The 27,983-nt window shown below is 23.0% G+C and overlaps 1 protein-coding gene and 1 long non-coding RNA gene across 4 annotated transcripts in view; one reads left to right on the plus strand and one right to left on the minus strand.

Moving 5' to 3' along the window:
* LOC112594873 (zwei Ig domain protein zig-8-like) overlaps window positions 1-27,983 on the minus strand; it is a 234,466-nt gene that overhangs the window by 194,414 nt on the left and 12,069 nt on the right. Inside the window, exons 2-3 of one of the 3 annotated variants that reach the window (XM_025339885.1) lie at window positions 15,988-16,122; window positions 7,439-7,571 (exon numbers count right to left, since the gene is read on the minus strand). In XM_025339885.1, coding sequence (XP_025195670.1) covers window positions 7,439-7,478 — 40 coding nt within the window. In that variant the 5' untranslated portion in view covers window positions 7,479-7,571; window positions 15,988-16,122. The remainder of the gene's footprint in view (window positions 1-7,438; window positions 7,572-15,987; window positions 16,123-27,983) is intronic. The other 2 variants (XM_025339886.1, XM_025339884.1) reach the window with 2 other exon arrangements.
* LOC112594876 lies at window positions 7,809-9,077 on the plus strand. The gene is made up of 2 exons (XR_003114673.1): window positions 7,809-7,949; window positions 8,820-9,077. It is a non-coding gene; the product is annotated as an uncharacterized LOC112594876 (long non-coding RNA).

Genomic DNA, 27,983 nt, shown 5'->3' on the forward strand with positions numbered 1-27,983 from the left:
GACACAGCATCGGTCAATGATGGATTGTATAGTATGTTTCGTAGCCAAAACATACGCATACTCTCAGAAGATGGTCATGGTGTTTGTGATATTATTCATCATCGTTCTATGTTATTTGAAGTATTAAGTATTTTAAATTACAAACATAATACAAAAACTAAAATACTATAGCTAAATATGATAATTTAAAACATATTATACGATAATTTGGTTTAGTAGTTATTATCGTTGTAATTTATTATATTTTGAATTGAGTACCTGTTATCATGGTAAAATAAAGTTACGCATAATTTTCCACGGAAAAAATAAAAAATAAATTACAATTTTTTTTTGTAATAGATTTTCTGTAAAGATTAACGCTAATTTCTATATTAAAATAATAATAGAGTTCATAGGTTTTGACACGAGTACTTGTTGGTCGTACTTTTTTTTTACTTTTTTTTTTTTTTTTATAACAATTTTATTGATAAGGTATCGATAAAAAACACCTTATACAACAAGTGCATAACTGAAGTTATTTCATCGTGTAATTTATAAAAGTTTTCTACGAATGTGAAATACTTTTCAGCATTCAGCCTTACTCCAGTTATAGATAAATAGCATAGTAATAATATTAATAATAATGAATCAATTTGGCCATGGCCCAATAATATTAATTTAACATAATATAAAATAAGGCAATAAGTAGTTACTTGTGAGACAATATTTTTTACGATAACATTGTGTAATATTATTTGAATGATTTGGAATATTATCTTTTGAAAAATAGATAATTATATACAGAAAAGATATTATTTCACATAGTATAATTTTATTAATAAATTCAATCGGGTAGAATGTCAGATCAATGTTGTAGAGTATTGTAGAGAATATTAGATATTAGGTTGGTTTATATATTGTATGTATTTATTTATTTAAAAATAGCGATAAACTTTTATTCTTTTCTGTAAAAAGCTAGTTTTTACATGAAAATTCTGTGGAAAAATCAAAATAATTCTAGACTTTTAACAAAGGATTATTTATTTGTCTGACATTTCTCAAAAATAGAAATTTCTATAAATTTTATATATTGTTTTTGTTTAAAAAATAACCACAACAATATAAATAATATATATATATAATTATTATTATTATAGGGTTAATTATCAAGAACAAAATTTGTATATTTTATTGTGACGATTATTTACCTGTAATCTATATGTATATATGTGTGAAAGTGGAAATCTTTGTTGCACATTTTTTCTGAAACATTCATCCAATATTATCTTGATTTTTTTTAAATAAAATAATATATCATGGAGTAGATTTTAGGCCTAATTCTGTTTATATAAATTAAAGAAGAAAAAAACACAAATAGGTATTTAATGCAAATACTCACATAAAGATATTTATTTTTTTCATCCATGTTTTCAATTATTAGATGTGATTAGAAATTAGTTGATATAGTATGTAGTTCAAAACTTTTTCGTTGTTTTTAGTTCACACAATTAAAATTATGATTTGATGGTTTTCGGTCCAGAATGAAAAGGAAATAAAATTTAGACCATTCAAAAAAAAAGAAAAATAATTTTGAAAAAATGCTGCTGTTAAATGATAAAAAAAAAAACAAAGTTAGACGAGACAGATATAATAAATTCGATATGTCAAAAATATCATATATATGCACAACATTAAAAAAACCAAAAAAATTATTTGTCCACACGCGTTACATTAACTGTTAGCATTAGGCAATCAAATTTAACATGAATGCATTTTTTTACGGGTGGCAATAAAGTACTCGAAGACAGATAGGTAAGTATATATTCAAAATTTGCATAAGTAATAAATAAGAGAGGGGTTTAGATTAAGTGATAACAAATATTTAAATTAGTTTCAAAAGTTACCAACAAATTTAAGACATTCAATTTATTTTATAGATAATACCTAATTATAGGTAGATATTGAAAACTATGTCGAATAATTTAAAAATTAAAATCATGTTTTTTAATTAAGTTATTAAATAAAATAATTAGTTATTGTCCACGTTTAAATGTTTGCATGGCATATTTAATTTTGCGCGTTGTTATTTAGGGATAGTTACATTAAGAGAAGAAGGTTTTTGATTAATAATTGTACTCTAACATGATTCATTTTATTCAAACGTGTCTATTATTTCTTTTGACATTAAAACAATTTTGAAATTGGTGATGGTTAAACAAAATAATTTGCTTAAACTAATTATTTTATGATATTAATTATAGGTCATAACATATGAATTTAACAAACAAAATTTTATTGTATTTTATATTGATACTTGAAATAATATAACTATTAAAAATAAATATGGCATGATATATTAAAAAATATAGAATACCATTTGCTATTTACAGTACATTTGTGATGTGATATTATTTGACTATACATTTTTAAAACAATTTATAGAAATTTCATAATGTTTTAAAAATTAATATTCATCATTTTTATTACCTTTATTATTACAAAATTTTTTCATATGTTCTGGAAATCGAATAATTCGTATTCAAATTCATATAATATAACAATAAAACAATGATAATTTACAATGGAACTTTCACCGCTGCTCATATCATAACATTGTTTACATACAGTTGAAAAAATACATTATATATATCTCAGTGATTATTATTGACTTATTCGGGTAAATTTAAGAGTAGAAAGCGAAATGAAAATAAATAATATATACCCTGCAGAATGAGGATGTGCAACCAATGTTGATAGTATCATATAAAATGCAAATCATTGGCTGAATCGTTTAATCAAACCTTCGGTATTTATTCTCACTACCATTAATTTCGTAGTCTCAATTAATATTTAAATAAACAATAAATGAACTATCTCTATAGGTACTGTATTTTAATAACACTGTAAATGAAAACCACTGCTGAGAGTATTTTCAAATTAAAATAACAATTTAAAAACCATAAAAGTACTGGTAACTCTCAAACGCATATTGTCATTATAATGGATGTATTAAATTTAAATTCAATAATACAATATATTGAACATAAGATGATTTTAGGCAGAAATAGTCTATTAGACTATATTTTTATGATTATGTATTAAAATTGTATTCTATTATCAATAAATAGAGTGAATTTGATTAATTTTCACTAAAACAAATGACATATTTTGCATATTCATGCTTAACTTTTTTTATAATTTCTAGAAATGAAGACCCTTTAAAGATTTTGGATTACATTTTCAAAACTTTAGTGGTAAATTCAAATATTTTATAAGATTTCAACTACAAAATAATTTGCAAAAATTTGTAATTTTGACAAATTTTGAACAATTGTAAAACAAATTAGGACTATTTATTATTGCATTATATTTTTAATATCTATAGTTAATAATTTAATTCTTTATTCAATTTTTAAACTTTTTGACTTTGTAAAAAAATGTATTAATTTAAATTGAAAACAAATTGTAATCTTAGAATTACTTAAAAATAGTTTAAAAAGAGTAAAAATATTGAAAATTATTCAAATTTAAATAATAAAGCTAATATAAATGTTTAAAAAAATATAAAGTATTTGCAGTTATTTTTTTTTTAACATTAAAGTAAAAATACAAAATCAATTTTTTGTAAATTGGTATTTTGTTAATATTCTTTTTTTTTTTTTAACTTAATTTTTTGATTTTTCCCATAATTTTTAAAAGACAATATTCCATTTGTATTACCTAAAATATCAACAAGATCCAATTTCTCACCAAAAACTACCCAAAACACGTTGAGGTGCAAATAATATTAACATATCGTATAAAATAAAAACACACATCATTATATACTATTAACATTAATACATGCATAACTCCACTCAAAATCTAAAAGCTAATAAAAGAGTCTACAGTGAAGTTTTAGTATAATTTAATCAAATCAACGTTATTACATGTAGTAGAGATACAAATAATTCGGATGATTTGTATATAATATTTGATTATTTTTTATAATTGTATAACTTTGAATATTAATTAAATTCAGATAAATCAAAAATATAACCACATACTGGCTTAAACTCTATCCACTCAGACGCAAATACGAAGTGACTATAAACAGACTATACGTATAGATCACTCAAATATATCCCATAAATATCTTTAAACAAAGAGAAGAACCAAAACTGTGTCAAACCTACAGAAAACCTCTTATATTCAAACAACTTCTTATGCACTGTCGAAACAATGTGAAAACTAGAAAATGCCAAGCAATACCTGAAAACCTTTTGGAAGCTTTTAACCCAATCTAAAACAAAATCAACAATTTTATCTCATTTCTTAAATATACCGATATGTATAACTTAATCTAGGGAAATTCAATGTATTTATTCATATGAAGCTAATAGTCTTAAGTTTTTGATGCTGCGCGGAGGTCTAAGAATAATAATAATAATAATAATAATAAAAAATATATATATAAATATCAGTAGGTATAAATAAAAAATAGGTAACTAATATTTAAATAAAATTTTTAATAGTTTCATGTAATTATATTAATTATTCGGTTTATTTGAATTTTTGTTGTCACAGAACAAATTATGTATAATTTAATCATGTTTTGAATAGTATCATATCATTTCTTAAATGTAAATACTTATAATTGTCATAATAAACTTATCACAAAATTATTTTTTTATTTTTTTTTTTTTTTATACATTGAAACAACCTTATTGGTTTCTATCAATAGCTTTTCACTTGGGAAGCGTATATAATACATTGCTACCACACCCTTCTTTAAGAAGAGAATTTTCACTTATGTGGACGTTACTCCCAGTGGAGTAGGTACAGCTTGGCAGGGTGGAGCAATCGGAGCAAAGGCGGGAGTGAAACTATGAAGTAATAATTTTTTTTGCACAGGTTCGAATCGACGATTACGCGTGTCATGGCTAGCTGTGTTACTATTACACCACACTGTCCACACAATATATAAATAATTTTATTAATAACTAATTAAGTATAACATGCCACTTTTTATGTTATTTAAGTTATTATAAAATAACAATCTTTACATCATATTTATAAAAATTTAGAGTAGAATACTTTATTGTTCAACGTCATGATATATCTTTAAAGTCTTTACTATTAGTAATATTTGTTAAATTACTAATTGTTTAATAAATATAATATATTTAAATTGTATTAAAAGTTATATAAACTTGTTAACTTAATTATTTACTAATTTATAAATTTAACATGCTAAGATTTAGTACCTTAACTAAAATAAATTATAGTGTAACCCAAAGTTTAATATAAGTTCAATAATTATAGTCAATTAATTATAATTTATAATTAATTTTTAAACCGTTGCATTGGTTTAATTTATTTGTAAAGGTTTGATAAAAATAAGAAGAATCGTAATAACAAAATATGCTAAAAGGGTCTTAAAAATTAAATTAAATAAAACTAATTAAAATATCTACACTTTAATAATATTGTCATGTAATATAAAGCAATCGCTATCCGGGTAAACAAAAATGAATTATAAATCATTTTTGACAGGGTTAAAACTTCTATCCAAAATCCAACGAAATAACTTTATTTGCCGTTGTTAAATATCGATCCATGTCCATTATAAACGCACAGGAAAATGCACCAGTGAATTTTCCAATGACAGCCTTGTCTCTAACAACGAATTAAAGTATATAATATGGGCACTGTATGGGGTGATCGTAAACAAAAGTTTTTTGATAATATTATATTATATTGTGTAAGGTACTACTTATTATTTTACTCTCGTCCTCCGCTGGTTCACTTGTCAAGGGTTAAAACTGTAACCAAAAGTTCTTATTGTTTCTCTGATGGTATTTGATAAATGCGTCGAGCAAGTTGCAACCATACGCGAACAGCATCGATCATTTATATATTCTTTAGGTTGACAACAAACGTTTTGTCTTAAATTTAAAATATATTTTATAAAAAAAAAAAAATGATGTAGTATAATTATATTTTCATTTTTACCTAAGAAATGTTTATTTCAAAAGAATGAATTGGTTTATTATACTTAGATTATTTTTGCATGAAATTTTTCAGTGAAAATATTCAAATTATTCAAAAGAATAAGCAGTATTTATCATATAATATTTAAAAAAGAAATAAATAGCTTAAAAATGTCCAAAAATTAAAGTTGTGTAAATAATAATTTTATTCGATATTCAATAACATAGAATAATTTCGGTACTATTTATAACAAACAAAATAGAACATTTTATAAAAGCTTGATAAATTGTCATAAGAAACTAAAATTTATAATTAAGTATTATTGAAGTTAATTTAAAATATATTTTTATAGATAATAAATCACTTTACATGCTCATCTCCATTTGTTTTATTTTTTTTCTTAAATAACACATTGAGTTAAGATCTGATCTTTGGTAGTTTTAAGTTTATTTGATGATCATATTTTCAGAGGTATTATAATATTAAAAAGTGTTCTGTGATGATTCAAACTATTTTTATTCAAATAACTACTAGCCTTTTTTTATAGTAAATTATTTAGAGGATGATTGTTATTTAATATTGAAATTTATCAAAACAAAAATTGTAATGCGTAGTTTATATGATTTTAAAATATATTAAAGATAATAGTCTTTAAAAATGAATGGTATTACTAAAACATAAAATTTGATAAAATATTATAAATAATTCTAGCTATAGAATATTAATTAATATAATTTCAAAATCATTATAGTTTCTATATCCATCGAATCTATGTTATCGTGGAATTATCATTTGTATACAAAGTTAAATGTTACTCAAAACTAATCTTACGAATTAAATAAAATTATATAAAATTTAGAAACCAGTCTACACTACCTAAAAATTAACAGATTCTGACTTTAAAAAAGTACTCAGTATTTCTGCAGGGTATCTTAAATAATATACGAAATGTTATCATTTAAAAATAGGTTCTATTATTTAACTCAAAGATTCAAGTAATTGTTTAAAAAAATAATTTTACTAATAAAATCAAAAATAGATTGGAATTAATGAGTAATCTATTTAAATTGTACTTATATTTATTAAAATACAGTATTTCAATAGATGTTAAGTTACAATTTCAGCACTATATAGAAATCTGAATCAAACTAAAATATTTGTCATAAATTAAAAATAATACAAATTTTTTTTTTATACAAATATATTCAACTTGATTCATAAAATATTGAAATTGTATTTCTTCAATTTACTTACTTTATTTTAAATGATTTGATTTTACATAAAATACATCATTCAAAAAGGAGCTAGGAGAACATAAAAACTTAATCAGTCTACGTTATATTATGTATCAAACCGTTTTTATAAAAAAACTACAAATAATATTTTTGTATTTTAATAAAGTAATTAAAAAGGTCTTTGCGTGACTATAAGATTCATAAATTATTATCAATAAATATATATATATATATATATATTTACAACTTACCATTGATAAATAGTGCAACTAAGAACAAATTTGGTACCATTTCCCTGAAACGCACGAAGGTTATCCGCCAAGGATTATAAATGTAATTGAACAGCTATAGTACTAGTGATAAGCATCGCGATCTCAGATCTACCTGAAACAAAAAAAAAAAAAAAAAAAATACATGTTTATTGCCTTTCTACTAAAAAAAATATATAAATATATTTTATTCTTGTTCAAAAACGAAAGCAAAATATCGATTAGGTAAAATGTATTGATTAGTTTAAGTTAACAGTTCTTAGTATTAATGTGTATTAGTATGCCAATTGTACACAATATACTTTTTACAAGTTTTATTTTAACGCTATTGTTTGAAAAGAAGAATTTTTCTTTTAACGAATAAAAATTAATGATATCAAATAAAACAAGATATACTGACGTGACACTATATAAGAGAAAAATCTGTTCCAGGAAAAAAAATAAGTCATGAAAAAGATTGGAGAGTTTTCAAAAATTTGTATTAAAGTAAAAAGTAAGTATATAAATTATAATCATAATATTATTTATAATAATTTAGTTTGTTAAAGATAATTAATTTTATTTCGAAAAAAAAAAACAAGAACAAATGATAAAACAGATATTTGATTAAAACACCATAATATCTAATTGAATCACATTAAATAAAATTCAATAACTAAAATGCGTTTACAATAGTTTTTGTTACGACAAAAAAAAACATAGTATATAATTAAAGTACGCATTATTTTTCTCAATAGTTTAATTAGTTTCTATTTGATGTTTATTTGTCTTAAATACAATTTCATTTCAGAAAACTTTTTTTTTCTTGGATAAAAAATAATACTATTTAACATTTTAGAGTGTAGACTAAATATCATATTGTCATTACTTTTTTTTTTTATAAACATAATACCGTATTTTTTGATTATATTAAAATGATTATTATTATTTTATTAAAAATTAATTAAAATTTTATTTATCGAGTCACAAAAATTTACAAACCGTTATTATCTATTATGTTGTAATAAATTTAAAAAACTTCAATTTTCATAGTTATGCTTTGAAAATCTAATGCAATGTTTCTCACAAAAGTTCATACTAGAACTAAAAAATTAACTATCTCGATTATGTTTTATAGATATTTTAAGTTAAAATATGAACCAAATAACATATTTAAACGATGTAAATCATTTTGTTATAATTTAAAAACATTATTCTTAAAATTTTATACTTACATTATAAATTTTACCAAACGTTAAGATATTTTCAAAATATTTATATTAATTTTAAAGTATTATCTATTTACTTTTTACTATAAATCAATTCACATTGTTTTATATTATTAACTTGAAAATTAAAATTTAAGAATAAATTACTTTAATAGCAATATCAAAAAAACATATCTATCACTGAATGCAGAGACACAAAAGAGGCAAGACAAAAATTCAACATACCGGAACACCTTCACGACGCACTGGGCCCTGACGAAAAATCCATCCAAAACATAATTTTATTTTTGAAAGATACTGAACTGTACAATTTAATTTAAGTCATCATTAGATGTAAAAATAAGCCAATGGTCACGTTATCGAGGCTTTAAAAATTAAAAAAAAAAAAAAAAAAAAAAACATATCATTAAATTTACTTAGTGATATAGGCATAAAGACTATCTACCTATCTTCACTTAGAGTTATTAAATACCAATTATCAGATTTAGTTTATTTAAAAACAATTATTATTTTGTTCCAAATTTACGATGGGTTTAAAGTAATGTTAATTTTTTTATTTTCCAAATTTCTCAATTTTCATTTTTTTTTCTGATCTCAACTAATTATACTTTAAAGTATATTCCATATTCGATTTCAATAGGGTTCTACATAAACTGTGTTTATATAGTAGTATAGTACAATATGACCAATGAAAAAAAATATTAATCAAAATAAAACGAATAAAATATTATATTAAAATTATAAGTAATAAGTAAGTCATTCGTTCTGCTCAAAATTTAAAAAAAATATAGTTAATCTTTCTATTGAGTGAGTATATTTCACTATTTTAGTACAGTATTATAAAGTGGTTAGAAGATTTTAAGTAAATTTTATTTTAAATAACTGATCATTGAAGTGGACTTTTTTATATTTCTTAACTAATATAAATTATTACCATTTACTTAAAAAAGTTTTTTGTACCTATAGGCTATAGTTATAAAATAATAATGATGTAAATAATTATGTATTAATGTATACATTATGTTAACTAATCGCATGATCAATTTTATTTTAACTGTAATAATAAATTGTATTTTACAGTCAAAGTTTTTACATGCATTATTGAAGAACCATATTATAATAATTATTTGTGATAGCGCATTTTATATATAAAAATAAAATAATATGTTTCACAAACACATGTTTTAGATTACCACGATGAAATAATGTATACGTAATCATAGCAAATTTAAGCCGTTAAAGATCTTGAATAAAATATATATTTATCACACCACTGTTAAATTATATATTTAAATGTAATTCAATATTGTTAAAGTTAATGCTGTTATCTGCCAGAATCTCCTTGATTGATTTCGTAATGCCTTAGGAAGTAGTGTGTTATTGATCATAATTTATGCAGACCGTGGTTAATGCGTTGTATTGTTAACGGTACTTAGCATATGATTTGAAATGATGACTCAAAAACAAACTAAACTTTGTCTGAAAACATTGTTGAGCACGCGTATACTCTAGTGTTCAATAAATTACGAAAACCAATATTATTATTTAACGTATAAAACATTTCAAAAATAAAAAAGTGAAAAATCGTGTAAATATTATGTAAAGCTAACGGCCCTTGCGCTTGAAACTAGTGTTAAATAATAATAATAATAAAATTAAAAAATAAAGACCGTTTGCAATTTATTGTTTGACTAGAGAATAGCGGCCATCGAAAATCATTGTAAATTTGTAACACATTTATCTTATCGCTTTGTTTGTATATCGTTAAGCCATAATACGGTTAGCCGCCCAACAAATGTTTAACGATCACGCGTGAACCGTCCGTCATTAACTGTAATTCCTGTATGCACATATTGGATTTGTAATTTTTTTTATTATAAATAAATTGCTATTATCTAAATTAATATATACTAATTCGGTTTGGTACATTTATTTTTCAATTTAAATTTATGGTGCACTGTATAACATAATATAAATATTTTACAAATTTAAAACGTACTAATGTGTTTAAATTAAATGAGTACAATTTAAAAAGATAAATAACTATATGTTAATACAGTAAACACTATATTTTACAAATAAAAAATGTCTATAAAATATAATATGATAATTGATAGTAATTATATTTTGCTTTTAAAAATATACACATTATACTATCCATGACTTTTTTGTTTTAATTAATGTTTATAAAATATATTATAATAATGTCTTGAAATAACAACATGAAATAAATCGATAATTTTATTTTGGTTAATAATCTTAACTCTTAAGGAGAGGTTATTTGTTTTTGTGTTATTTTACATGGATATACAAAGGAAATTAAAAAAAAAATAAATAAAAATAAAAACGAACTCATAAGTTATATGACTGTATTTTTATAAAAAGTACTTTTTTTAAATCTACGAGTATATTTATTTATATTTAACTTGTAACATTAATAGTTAAAATATTGATTGAAACCATACTTATTAGTTTATGTAGAATATAAATGATCGTATTCAAATGGTATATTTGGAAATATTTTATCGAATTAAGTATTATCTAAAAATGTTGTGACAAATAACAATAAAAAAATATAAAATTTCTTTGAAATTTATGTTATGTACTTTAATAGTACGTATAATAGCCAATAAAATATTATTATTTATGATTCTTTTACCAATAATATTGTAATGATATAATAAGATAAACCATTCTTTTCAAAAATACCTTGGCATTAATGTAAATTTTTTAAAATATTTTTGAATAATTTGTTTCATAAAATGTTATTTTTGTTTGATTATAAACCATAATAAACAATAATAAATATTTTATTTAATTATTTTATCAATGAACGTAACATTATTACACATCAAACATCAAACAACACAATTTACAGTTGAATTATTATAATTATATTAACGGCGCACAAATCTATTACGTGAAATTACTGAGCTTTGCACGTTCAATTGTATTATTGAAATATCTCTAACTCGATAAGAACATTGGTTAGTATCACTATACTTCTTATTCAACTGAGAATCCCATACATATAAAAAAGTATTTTATTTTTTATTCAATCGACAATGATATGTTCTCGATTTCTAGAATACAGCACGATTCGATATAAAATCAGTATTTGTATTATATTCTGCAAGTCTCATTCATGATTTTTCATGATAAGGTAACACATACGAATTTTTTATATTCCTGTTTTTCGTATACATATATAATAGCATACAGTTTGGCACGTTGTGCAAACTTTTTATCTTGTACATTATACGGTGTATAGTGACGCCGTAACTACTGATTATAAGAAAAGCATTTTACTATAAACAATATAATATATCTAATAGTTGGTTACGTTGTATTATTGATTTTTTTTAATACGATTTTAATTGTTCGATTATTGATCAGGATTCAAAACACAGTCATTGTTTATATTTTTTTAATATTAATCATAAGCTTTGTAATAATCAATAAATTAACTGGGAAGTAGTTGATAATAATTTAAAAAAATATTAATATTAGCTCCAATTGAAACAACTTAATTGTAATTATAAGTACCTTCAAAATGTGTGAATAAATTAGAAATATTCCAAAATAGTTGTAGCAAATTAAATAAATAAAAAAAAAAAATTAGATCTGTTCGTAACTTTAAACTTGAATTAAAATTTAAGATAAATCTGCTTTAGTGCCATTTCAGGAAATATTACAGTAATATGGTGACATAGAAATAATATAATTATTAATTGTGTACCCACGTATTTATTCGTTTATTCCTTGTTTACAATTATTTTCGATTCAATAAATTTGTTTTCGTTTTCATGTCTGTTAATTGTTATTACCAATATTTAATAATTCATCATCTGATTATCTGATATACTACAAGGTACAATGTAAATAAACACTACAAATTTACATATTTACGTATTTGTGTCATTTTTGATTTGTTCGTTGATGTTTGACATAATTTTGCACATAGCTTCCTGAATTTCTGAGTCATTACACTAACTCTAATGACTAAGACCGTAATTTCACAAAATAATTATTTTTCCAAATATATGTATTTAATTAAACCGTGTATCGATAATACTTCACACAACTTTATAATGTAGACTCAATAAAACTGTCAATGATTATTGTCTACTTATTGTTTTCAAAAACGGTATTGTTATAAACTTTTCTGAAACATTTTATTACTTATTAAGGCTATTTAATGAAATTACCGTTGTTCAAACAATTACAACAGTTGTCTTCATGGTCGATGCATAGGTAATTTAAGTGATATATATATATATTATAGATACCTAAGTAATGGGTTGACTGTGTTCAAATTACGATGTTTCACAGTATCCATTAAATATGCGGTAATCGATTTTTGACCAAATTGTCCGTGTGTTTTCATTAATAATTTAACTGTGAATGTTTTTTCATGTCCAATTTGTCATTTAGACTATTTTAAATGATTTTTTCATGCTACTGATGGTAAAATAACTAATCGCGTTTCTCTTAACAAAGCTTAATATTACCAATATGTTAATTTCCAATTCTTGGCCTTATTGTGTACATTTGACATAACATTTGTATGTTAAAATATTAAAATTAATGACAATGTCTTTTACATATTATCAATAATATTTTACCATTGATAACTTCTTTGTTGTCGTTTAAAAAAATTGCTAAATATTTTATAATTAAATACCAAAAAAATATCTTGTTTTCCTTATAATATACCTAATTTGATCTGTCTAGATTTAAACATTTTAAAATATATTGTATAATATTTTAAAGTTTTCCAGTTATGCCAAAGTGAAAATTTATTTTTAAAGTATAGTCCAAGGTTTATTTATTTTTGTCATACATACATATATTGGGATATATGATTATATTCATCTAACTTTTAAGAATCGATCAAACTCATCGCCATTTTTCTTTTTTCATTTTGAAATAAAGTAGGTATTGCAATATTTATTTTTATAGTATAAAAACTTTTCTAATGAATAAAATGGATATTGCTTGTTTTATTTCGTGTCTCAAACAAAAATGCGATTTTGCTAAAATGTAGTAATTTCCATTCTACTCAATTACGTTTTCTGTTTATTTAGATATACTCTTGGGTTTTATGGTTTTTGCGTAAGTATAATTTTTACAAACATTTTTTTGCCTTTTTTTAAGTTTATATTGTTTATAGCTGGGCAGTATTAAGTTATCAATGATAATTCTATATCGATATAATCCATATGTAAACTGCTAAATTTGTCATACAATATTCCCAAGAGTTCCATGAACTGCTTTTCATTATTAATAACTATAACCAAATACGTCAATTATACTTAATCATGCATATCTATATTTAATGAAAGACTTGATATTCTTTTTCAAAATCAGTAAAATGTTTGGAATTCAATAAATAAAATAATATTTTTGTTTTCGAGTTTTTTACTTTATAAAGATATTATAAAAAATATAGACATTATAAATTTGCCGTTTATATATTATCATTTTAATATATATATGGTATATATAAGTAGATGTCGTATTCAATTTGTTGTCTCAACCTTAAAATACCCATAGCATTGCAAATTCATCGTATCCGATTCTTATATTAGTTTATTTATAGTTAATAATAGATAAATTTTAAATATTATCAAATTTGCTCTAAAATTGAAAAATTATAAGCTGTAGTAAGAATTGGAATACTACTTAGTTTCTCTATATTATACTTAAGCTAAATGGATGTATTATAACAAAAGAATATGGCACCCTATCATTAATCATTTAATTAATTCATAATGAAACGATAATTATTATTCATTAAACTATAATAATCATAATGTACAATGATATATCTTTTTATGACTTTAGACATTCTTCTACGTCATTATAAGATATAATATTTTTGTCAAATTATTAGTGGAAATAAATTTAATGAAAATTATTCATAACAAGTTAAGTGCTGTTGTTCTAATATCGTTACAGAATCAACTTAACATAATATTAATGCATTATAATTAACCCTATTGTGTCCATCAATTGATTATTTGTAACGTTAAAATAGATTCAACGGATCAACTATAATATTATATATATATACAAACAGTACAGCTTATATGAACCAGCAAAAAAACAGGAAATACACAGTATTAAAATTTGATATGTTTAAATAAATCTATTACATCCTTGGCCAAATGGTCTATTTTATTCATGCAAATTTGATAAGATGAGAAAGTAGTAACGTCATAATCTTATCAACCGTTCGATATGAATATAAAGTTGTTCCGTTTTACTTAATTTTACGTCTGAAAATCCGAGATAATAATATTATGTTTGACGAAAATGATTTCATGATCATGTTATAGACTATATTATATATTATGCAACCATGGCAAAATTTAAACAATGTTTGTAAAAAAAAATTTTAACTCAAAAAGTATAATCTAAACATTAAAACAATAACAGAATCTCTACAATTGGGAATATATATTAGCAATTATATAAATACAACGAAATAAAAAGTTTTATTTGTAAGCTTTTCACAATAATAAAATAAAATATGTTATTATTTTGAGTTTATTATCAGTTCATAAAATTACATTTTTAAGTTTATTCTAATTCAAATAGTTGAAAGTTTAATGAACTTAATTTCAAAAAATAATTATATTAGTTTTATTACTTTATCTAATCTATATTTTATATAGTTATTAAAATTAACCAATGTTTTTTTTTTTTTAAAACAAACTCTTAAGCGTTCAATATTAAACTTATTTAATCTTTCAATACGGTCAATGAGACATTTATAATTTAAAGACACGCGTCACTTAAACATAACATTATATATATATAAATCCATAAAATAAAACAGTTATTGTGATAAAAAAAAAAAAAAAAAAAACATTAAATTATCAATATTTTTTTTTTTTTTTTTGATACAAGAGCAAAGACCGTGTAAATATTTCACGTGTAAAATTGATTTTTTGTATTACATAAAATAATATTTGATGAAACAACAGATGGTTTATATAATAACAAAATCCTATAAATACTTAAATAAATAAAAACCAATATTACGATAGATTATTTATCTATGAGGTATTAGGCAATGATAAAATGTTTTTAACCTGTAATACATTTTTGATTATTATCGTTTTATAATTTATTTCTCAGTGTCTTAGGATCGGACAGAGAGTTTTATGAACATATAGAATATTTTGTTTTGTCTGCAGTGGTGATGCGTATTGCTCATATTTTGACACATCCGTGGTGTGTACAGTACATTTGTGGCTCACCACCCTTCGTCTTTCTTTTCGACCTAATCGCTCATGCACATGATGTGCAACTTACAATTATTCATACTCCACCGGGGGCTGATATTGCGTAGATATTATTTATCGCCTCATTCATTCGCCTCCACCGCACGCAGTTCACCCAGTCCGTTTCATTTGATTCCCGGCCAAATCGGCATCGACCAGGCACACCCTTAAATAATAACAATTTTCATTCGAATGTATATTATATATGAATATATATATATATATATATATATAATATCAAATAAAATAAAATAATGGTAAAAAATGCCCTTCTATCCCTTCCATCCGGTCTCGCTTGATGCATCCGCCCATCGAAGCGGCTAGTCGTTAGAAAATTTTATAGCGGCGCCGTAGCGTCTGTTCTTATTGTTATTTCCTATTCGATGTTCCATACCAAATATGAAAATATAGAAAAAACATTGGCATTTCTTTCACGCATCAATAATAACTATGTCGAAAAAATGGTAGTCGTTTTGCAACGAGTTTTTGAAGTAGTCGGTGAATGAATAGTATACACGTTTTCCATGTACACAATATGTAAGATGTTATTATACAATAACTGAAGATAATATTAAATATCCAAACCCAGGTTTAACTTTTCCGAGATTTGTTACATGCACTTTATTTAATCAAATTGTTTCAACCTGAAGAATTATTTACAATTTTCTCACGACGCTCGCATATCCTTGTCTTGCACATCAAGACGTCATTTTTCGTCTGTGTTTCATAATAATATCATAAGCATATTTAAACATTTTTAAAGGATGGCAGTATAGTAATGTAATAATTAAATACAGTATTATCATGAAAACACAAATAAATATTTAAGAGATTTATTTTCAAATTTATGGTTCAAAAAGTGAGAAAAAATACATCAACTATAGTTATACCAATCATTCTTATTAAATTACATTTAAATGTTGTCACAAAAAGAATCAATCGAGATAACCAACCACTCAAATCCCAAATACATTTTTCTTTAGTGTATTATTATAAAATATCCGTTTGATAAAAGTTACATTTTATGGGTACCAAGTTCAAGAACAATATTTATAAAATATTTGTCAAATCTACAATAAATCGTAGTATATAATTTTAAATTTTAAATTGAAAACACAAATTGTATTATATAATTCTCAACTACCCACCATTAAAGACCATAATATAAAAGTTGCAGAAAAATAAATTGTATAAAAGATGTTGTGTACTTACATTTTTGATTAATACAATATTTAATATATTTAAAAGCATATTTTAGTTCTATAGACAACAATAAAATTTTTATAAAATAATCAGAAGTAGGAAAATGATTTATAATTATGAACTTCTATCGTTTTAACAACTTATGCAAGGTATAGGTTCTAATATTGTTATTTATTTTTAATGATATTATTATTATTTATTTTAATGAAATATGGTCTGCCTAAAGCGCAGAGGTAGGTATTTACAAATAGTATGGTTTTAGTAGAAATAAGACGGAACTAGATAACAACATTACAATAAAAATGAAGTTTTTAATAGCTAGATTCATTAATCGGTCAAATATATTGTACTGAGTGTTTTTTATAGAAAGTTTAGGAATATAAAATGGAACAATTGAGCGGGTTTGGGTGTGAAAGAACACGAAAGTTTTTAAAGAATACAAGCGATGAGACATCAGTAGAGCCGTCAATATAATTCTGAAGGAACCTTATTTTGCTGTTTATTATTTTATTGACCTTAATTAATAGACCTAGCTCATGAAAAACTGAAAAATAGTCGTATAAGTGGCAAGGATATTAAATTTAAAACTAATTTTATATCATTGCTTATAAAAAATATTTTATACAGAGCATAGTTGCTGTTATTTTTTAAAAATATTTTGCAAGATCTTTTATAAATTTAAAAAGATTACTGAAAATAAAACAACCTTTTTAAAGTTCATTTAGATTCAATTTCCGATTTATAAAGTGTTATATGAAACTTGAAATTTAAAAAAAGCGTTTATAGAAAAAACAAAACAAAATCATAAAAAAAAAAATTACAGTTCTCAATTCAGACAGAATCTAACCATATTTTTTAAATATAATTAGAAAATTTTTCTTATTTTATAGATTATGCGTTTAACTATCTCATAAATTATTTGTCATCCTTAATTTCATATAAGAACAATTTTTTTTCTACTTTCTATACAAGTGATAATTACAAGATTTTAGTATAAAAAAAATTGATTTTATTTAAAATACGTTTATATCTTCAAAACTACGTTTTAATTTTAATTTTACCAACCATAGCAAATATGAGAATTTTTTTTCAAACCTAAAAATAATATTTAATATTGAACTGCTTGTCCTTACTCAATATTATATTTTCATTTACAAAGTTTTCTTTTTTTAAATTATAAATAATTTATTTTATTTTAAAGAATTTTGTTTTCAATACAGATGTGTGAAAAAAAGTTTTTTAATTAAATAAAATTATGTATTAGCAGTTAGCACTATAAAAGATTAATAAAAATATTAGTTTTGAACTTCCAATAAAATCAAAAATGTGAATAAAGTGTCTCCTACATCCTAAGAGGTAAAGGTTTTAGGAAGCCAAAGAAAGGATGCAATTTAAAATTATTGTACCTATAGATATTTTAGCTGGGAATTAGCAAGTGTCAACATTTCCATTGGTTTAAGATTATTAAAAATTGATTAATATAAAATATAATAAAATAATGCATTTGAAGGAAAGAATATATGTATAATGAATTTAATATGTAATACACTATTGTTCAAGTGAATTCAATAAAATTATACAGCTTTTAATAATGTACTGTACAACATACTATAAAATGTTATATGGATTGGCATAACAATATACATATATCCAAGAAGATAATTCAAAATTACTTTATTGTGCTAACCTAAATTATATACAATAAAATCTTATATTATTTTATTTGAAATAATAAACTTATTTCATTAGTTATAATTAAAATAGAAAACATCAAATTAATTATGCGTTAATACGATGTTTAGTTTTGTGTTAAAACTCATAATTGAAGTATTAGATTGAAAAAAAAAAAAAATCATTAAATAATAATATTTTTAAGTTTGGACAATTAAGTGATAAAATCGTAATACATAGAAAAATAATTATTGTTTATTATTATTGTGTTAATTAAATGGTATTTAAATAATCAAATACTTTGATTGAATATAATGCATAGTTAAATGTAAATATTCGAATATTTCAATGTGTAATTGTTTTTTATCAGATCTTTGATTATTGAACTATAAAATAGATAAATAAGTATAATATAATATATGGTAATATGTTTGAGATGATAAAAATATAGTACACTCTGTACTCTTAATGCGTTAAATGTGAGTGTGATGTGTATTTCATTATTTAAAATAAATGATTTAATCCATAGCATAATATTACAACATTTTTAAATTGACTGATTAAAAACGTAATCCTAGTTGAGGTGATGTTATTCTACACCAACGAACTCCTTTGTTTTTAATGTTTGGTAATTATATTATATCGTGTATGTAACTTTTACTTTTTAGATTTGGATTATTAAATATTAAGTTAAAATGTGGTCAATAAATGACACAACATTTTAAGAATTAAATAAATATGTATAACCAATACCGTATTCTAAAGTCTGAATGCTCCATTAAAAAAATACAATTTTGGAACGATTTCACTCAATTTCTCATTTCTATTTTATATCATATAACAGTACTGAATATGATACCTAGTAAATAATTGAAAAGTTTTAATATTATGACGATGAGTTTATTTTATTAATGTTGCATTAACTAGCAACCCGAATTTAATTTACTATATATACCTGTAATTTAATTCGTTCAAAACTAAACAAACATATATGTGACGAATTAATTATGTAAATAAATTTCATTACTCAAATATATTCAGCTATATACTATTACAATATACGGTAAAAAATCTATGAAAATAACTTACATGATATATGTGTATTTTGATTGCAATATCACTAATTATTTATTCATACTACAATAACTTATTTTTATAAACTAATTTTATTAAATGTACAAACGAATACATCGTATACACTTTTATACTTAATAATAAAGGTCGCTTCACGAATATAAAATTATGTTTACAATCTGACGTGATCAGATTAAATCCCGGGTTTTGATGAAAGTATTATTATTGCTACATATAACTAAAAAAACGTTATGTTACGAGTTGTACGATTTTAGAGCCTAAATTAGGGGGTAATTTTGATTGAAAAATCATGCAGATAATTATAAACTTTGATATAGATACTGAATCAAATTCTTAACGTTTTGATTTGAAAATAAAACGACTAAGTTTAAAACTCAAATACAATTTATTTTTGAAAACTGATCAAAATATAAAGCCAAATTTATTTAATTAAAGATCTCAAAAATTGAATCATGTATTCATGTCTTTATATTTTTCGACATAATTTACATAAATATATATATATATATATATATATAATAAGTATCATTCGTCAACTGAATAGCTTATTTCTCTTAAAATAAAGTTTTAGTTATTTAGTTAAGACTTAATAATAATATTATGTTAAAATCTTACTATTTGTCTATTTATATAGAATTCCTAAATCCAACGGCTTTGTTATTACTATAAACTTCTTTAGCATTAGTTTAATAAAATAATACTAAACAATTTAAGCATTGAATATCTTATACTTATCAGTATATATTTAAATTTAAAAGCTATATTATCCAGGAGATAATGACTATCTAGATGCAGCTGGTTGAAAAACACGTATTTTTTTACATATAACAATATTTAGAAACATAAAATATTCTCAATTTTTAATTCAATAATACAAATTTTCTATTTTAATGCAGAGAACACTGTTACATCATATTGTTCGCCATCAAATTAATACTTAAATTAAAAATCTAACAAATCAAAGCGTTGTGTAATAATATCTTATTATTGATATATTATATGTTATGTAACATAACTTATGTAGTTATATCTAGTCAGAGTATGCAATATAACAATTAATAATTTAATGTAAATAATATTTTTTAATATTATTATTTAAAAATATTTATCAATAGCAAGGTTAAAATTGTTTTTTGAATCTAAAATATTGTAATTTAAATTCATAGTTAAATATAAATATACCTTCCCAAGTGTCACTTAGTCACCCTATTTTTCATTTTTTTCCCCCGTGGAGAGGGGAGAAGGGTTGTATTTTGATTGTTCCCATTTTGTGACTACACTATTTAACATTTTTCCAATTTTTTTTTCACTGAGTAGTACCAAATACTCCTACTAGTGATCATTATATTTTGATTTTATTTATAATTCAGCTTTATACTACTACTATTTAGAACTTGATAAAATTAAGTAAAATTTTGAGAAAATACAAACTACACACGGCCAAAACCGGATAATTCAGCTAATAGCTATATAGAATAAGCAAAATAGGTATGGTAAAATAATGATAACTTAAGTATAATTCCGATAAATGTTAACGTTTTGTAAGCAGAGTAATGGTTTCTGAATTGAGTACAAGAAATTCAAAAATAAAGTACGAGAGTTGTTTCAAAATCCTTGTTTATTTGAAAATATGTCTGTTTATGGTGTAGCGCATGAATCATAGCGAGGTTGATATTGTTCAGCCATCAGGTTCTTATACATTAGGTAGTTGATATGCCCAATTCTTTGTTATATTTTAACAAGTTATAAATAATACGGTTATTATTTTTTTAATGATTTAGAACGTATCGTGAAATTGATTTTTAACAATCAATAATAATTATAAAATGTCTGTTCGGGTTTAGTTCGATTTTTTTAAATCAGAGTTCATCACATCGCTATAGGTGATTGTTTCTGATATCGATCACCAAAAATAGTGTATTTATTATTATACTCGTCGATACTACGAACTCATCAAATGTTAACACATTTTTAAATAAACTAAACGTGTGGAAATAAAAAAAAAAAAACTTTAAAAAACTTTGAACAGAGTTGTAAAAAAAAAAAAAAAACTATTATCTACACACAATTGATGCTGGGGCGCACGGACGAAGAGTACTATACATGTTATGCCATCGCTGAGCTGTCGTTTTCACGAATAATTATATGAGCACGTGTCTACTACCCTGGGTCGGTACTATATTATAATATTATTAGGGCAAACATTTTACGCGAGAGATGGTTTTTTTTTTTTCGTTTTTGTTTTCCCCTGCTCGACCGTGTTATTATAATGATAAATAAAATGTCATGGACTGTAATCGAGATCGTAATAACAGACGCGCGTAACCGGTAAATTAGACGAATGATTGTGGGTGTTCTCCAATATCAATTTATCGTGTAACATTTAAAAATATTTAGATAAAAACTATTTAATAAATGCTTATCGAGTTGTTGTTGGTTCACTTGACGACACGGCCACTGCACTCTGCCAACTGCTGCCGTTTGGATTGTCCGGAACACAGTGGCGGGAACGACTTGGTGATATTATAGGTACTTTAGTGCTTTACATATTAATTAATTCTTTACTATAGCTTAATAATATTGTGCAATGATTTTTTCTCTAAAGGGGATCTTTTTAATTTTAAGGCTCTAAATTTAACAAGTCAAAGAAGCTGAGCATTGTTCACGGATGTTATTATCCATCCGTAGGCAATCTTAAAATATGAATGCATAATTTTGGCATTGTCACTGATGAGTAAAAAGTTAAGAACCTATACAAATAATAACCAACAAAACATTTTATTGTACACTTGTTGTAGGATTATTTATTAATTTAATTGTTGTAATTGTTTTTTTTTCAAGTTACCTCTTGTTATTAAAAGTTTTGTAAGATTTTGTTTTTAAAAACTCCAAGTAGAATGGAGGTAGTTAGAACTATCAAACATGTCTTGGTACCATTAAAATGAGCATGAAGACTTCATCTAAAAGTGATTAAATCATATAATACCCATTGATCAATATAAATGAAACATTATTATAACCTATTATATTCATTATTATATACAAATAAGCAAAATATTGAATAAATTAAGTATATTATTATTATTTTTAAATTTATTGGATAAATTTTATACCACTCTAGTGAAACTACGATATTAGTCGATGAGTAAATACACACTGGAAATTATATTGAAAAATAAAAAAAAAATTTAAAAAAAAAATAAGCAATTTAATATTATATACTCTTCACTAACCATTTATTTTAGAAATCCTACTAAACGTATATTTATAATTTGTTAATGTTTATAAAATAAGCGTTAATACAGCACAACATCAAATATAGTGTGTGTATATGAGTACATGCAAATGCTATAATTGATATTATTATTGTTGACGTTTTGACATTGACAACAAGCCGGTGCCGCTCAGTTAATTACGTTATAACTTTATAAGTATATTTCGCACCGGCAGCCATATAGAATAATATGATTCACAATATACTAATACGATTCCTGAGCTTATGGAGGCCTAGGTACCGTTTGCTCGAACTGTTTACGTGGAATTACACAAAACTATTCGTCCGGGATTTGTCATAATTCTGTTGGATCTGCGCAAAATTATTTTGAAAATATTAATTTGAATGTTATCAAGATGGGCATCATGAGTATTTGCATAAGCAATTATATGTTAATAATACCTTAAAAGTATGATAATTGTGTGTGTATATACAGAGTAAAACACCAAACATAAGCATCATGATTTATTTTCCTTATTTTATAATTATACAGCGTATTACTAAAATTATATTTTGAATAAAAATGCTTGAAAATTTAATAGAAGATCCGTCATGAGTTGTTCTTATATCTCTATAAAAATGTTTAACTACGATTTTTTTTTTTTTTTATACGCATTTAAAGTTCAAATTATTACAAAACGTATAAAATCTCCAAATTTTATAGTTAAGGTATAAATATTTAGTACAATATTCTTCATGCGTAGTGAATACTGAAATAAAAAAATATAAAAAGTATACAACCACAATTATTTTTTATATATCTTTATAAGTAGCTTAAATATAATCGAAATTACGAATTTTAACACATAAATTAACTAATATGTCAATTATTTTGTTAACTTTACTAAAGTAATGAAAATAATAATATAATATGGTATATATATTTTATACAATTGTATGCATTAATATTAGTTTAAATAACATGAGTAACTTTAATAAATATATATTTTTTTTCAAATTAATCCAGTAGGCTGTTTTTGGTATTTCATTACATATTCATTTCGTATATCATGGTGTATATTTGTAAATAAATCAAGTATCTTACAAATATAAGTATATGCTCAACAGCCTATAATCATATCATAAATATAAATGTCAAAATTGTTATTTTCTTCTCTATCGAACAAAATAATTGAAGCATCTGACTGCAGAATCTGTACACATTTTTTATCATTCAACTTTATGGCTTAGCAATACTGGGTAATCTATTTAACATAAGATATTCATTATTTCAGAAAACATATATTTTGAGGATACTTTTTCTATATAGTTTCAAGTTGTTATAAAATAAAGTTTTTGGAAAAAAAAATATTAATTTTTATAAGGTGGGTCACTTACTAAATGTATAATACAATTATTGTCAAATTGTGTAATACCAATTTTTCATTCTTTTGGATGACAAAATACATTATTAATTTTATATTCTTGTATAGAATATTATTCAAATTATTTGTGTTTATAAAATTAAAACTTCGGACAAGTATTTCAGTATAGTTTTTAGCAAAGTTGAAATAATCGGAGCAATAGACTTTTTCAGGATATCCCTTTATTACTTCATACATTTAAAATGTAAATGCTTACATATTATAACTCATAAGCTATTCATCCGGAATTTTATTTTGTAAAATAAACAAAAGAAATATTTTCAAAAACGTTAATATAGTTTAGTGCGAATGCCTAAAGTTAAACAAATCACCCAGTATAATTATGTGCTGAAAATATATTATTAAAATAACTTTCAAATATGTTTTCAAACATAAATTCCTTTAATACGTCTAAATCTGTGCAAATAATTGATTTTTTTTTAATAAAGAAAAGCTTTGATAATGAGTAAGAAATGGTGTTGAAGAGCTTAAACTTTTTTTTTGTATACAATATTTTTTTCGGTTTACGCTATCCAACATTAAAAATACGATTTCTCAAAGCTCTAAGAAAAACAAAACTCCCCGATCTCAAATAGTAAAAACAAACACAAATATTATATTATTTACCAAATAAACAATTATTATACAAGTAAAATTAATAACTATAGCTTTATTCAATGCTTGTAATGAATTTAATGTGATCTTAAGTGAAGAGTACTTCACCCTTTGAACGTTATAGTAATTTTCTTTTTAAAAATTTAGTGTAATGTAAGAATACACAACTGTGTCCTGTATTTATACGATAATAAATAAATATCCAATGTATATTATATAATATATATATATATATTTTTTTTTGATTTCCTATTATATAGAAATACTAAAGTTTTATTTTATTTGTAAATACAAATATACTACACATAATTTAATGGTTGAATGTAGGTCTATGTATACAAAACAGTTCTTGATGCACAATGGAATAAATAACTTTTATTATTTTGTAACTGACCACATCATTATTTATAATATTTTATCAAGAGTACAGCACCTAACTATATAATATATGAATTATTTCCGCCAAAACATTTTCTATTCAAAACTTTACTAAAATAATGAAAATGTTAAAAGAATATTTAAATAATATTTAAATCGAAATTCATGTTAAATACTATAAGAAATGTTTTGTTAACTTTGAAAAACAAATTATGAGAAAAATAATTATTAGAATCCTTGGTCAAAAAATAATAATAATCAATAAGAATAAAAAAAATATAAAATTTAAATGTTACATTATACCAATTATTAACGATTTATTAACAAAAAAACAAAATCAGGTACAAAGCTCTACACGTTATGTAATATTATATCTATATGATTTATAATCAATCATAGAGTTTTGAATATATTATGTGTACTAAGTAGTGTATGTTTTCACGAATTTGGGTTTTACACTATGATAACGTTTCTTTTACAAATACATTTCTCTTTTTCGTAATTTTAATACAAAAATAATATGTAGTCAACATTTTTAATGTTCATACATTTTTTTGGACTGAAATGTTAAAAATAAAGTATAATTGCCTAAATATTAATGAGATAGTATAGGATGACTATTAATTATATTTTTTTTCCTTTTTGTTAAAAAGTATCATAAATATTTAATCACATAATATTTTCTATACTATTTATAAATATTGTATGTAGGTACCAGCTGCCTCCTATAAAAAATTGACATTTCAAATATATATATAACGAATGGTAATATTTAATGAATTCGGTATAATAAACCTTGTATTTTGGATTTTAGCATCAAACAAAGTTTTATATTGTAGATTCATATAATAATACCCTGGTTTTTATAAAATTTCTGATAAAAAATAATATTTTGCTTGTTTCTTATCAAAACTACTATTTATATACATACAATTTATGATTATAGTTGTAATATTTCACATAGTTGTGTCTAGACTACGGCGTTCTTCTTAATTAATATTGTGGTTAACCGGTATAGTTTACTAAACGTTTCTAAAAATATGCCAGTTTTAATATTTTAACGCGAAATCAATTAATTTAAGAACACTTCAAGTGCAGAAGGTTCGATAAAATGACAATCTTTGGTTAACCAGAAAACGTCCATAAGTTTTTTTTCCAAATGCGCCGTTTTTCTAAACTTAAACATATTATTATTAATAATGTATTAAGTATTTTGGAGCAAATATAATATCATGTATAAAATGATATTGATTACTCATCTATATTTCTTTTCCTTTTTCGTCGATGTGTCAAATATTTATCAATTGTCATATTTATACTCCAGGTTTTTCCTATCTTATTTTTATTTTTTTATATTTGTTTAAAAAAAAAAAAAAAAAAAAAAAAAACAATAAATACAATATTAAAAGTAATTAAGAAATATTCAGAAGTGTAGTATCATACAGAAAAAATTAAATAAACGTTTAACTACAAATTATTGTAAATTTTTGTTAAAACACATAATGTACATAGATAAGTTTTTCCGTTGCTAATAGAGTGTTACTTATATGATTCCATTTAATACAATGCATTTTTTAACTTATCTGAATAATAAGTTTTATAATATTAACAACTAAGAAGAATCAATAATAACGAGTATCTATATTTCAACTTTCTGATTCGTAACGTACCTAATTTTAATGATTAAAAAAAAAAAATCATGTTCTAAAATTTCTAATTGTTATAACTTTGAAATGAAGCAGTTCAGCGTTAAACGATACTCACGCAACAATGCATGGCGAATGTTTTCAAGCGAATAACACATGAATAATATACAGTTGTAAATATAATATTAAAGAATAGACATTTTTTTAATTTAAAAAAAGATACCTTAGTTTAAAATATATTAATAGTTTTAAGCAAAAATAATGTGTACTTGTCTAATACACATATTATATAAGTATGTAATGATTTACTAACATTTTATTACATAACAATAAAAATGCGAACTATAATCAATAAATTTTACAATTTAATAATTATAAAATTATTTATAACGAAACATAATTCTCCACAGTTTTAATTTTTTACTAAACACAATTCTATATGTGTACATTTTTAAGTCGGTATTAAATTTATTTTTTCTAAGTGACTTAAGTAAATTTATAAAATGATTTTCATTAGAAAACGACACTTATAGCTTTAAAAATTATTAATTGTTTATAAAATAGACAATACAAAATTTATTAATACATATAATATGTACTGTTTCTTATCTGAATATTTTTTTTTGATTTTCCTATATTATGTTGAATATGAACATTAACATTTTATTTCATGCATAATGAATATCTAAATAAAAATATTTTTTGGAGTATTTCGAATTTTTGATTTATAAAAATCGAATTTCCGTAGTAGTTAATTATATGTAGTTGATTATGAATTTTA

This window comes from Melanaphis sacchari, unplaced genomic scaffold, assembly GCF_002803265.2.
Source record: "Melanaphis sacchari strain LSU unplaced genomic scaffold, SCAv2.0 Contig244_pilon_pilon, whole genome shotgun sequence".
Classification (NCBI taxonomy): domain Eukaryota; kingdom Metazoa; phylum Arthropoda; class Insecta; order Hemiptera; family Aphididae; genus Melanaphis; species Melanaphis sacchari.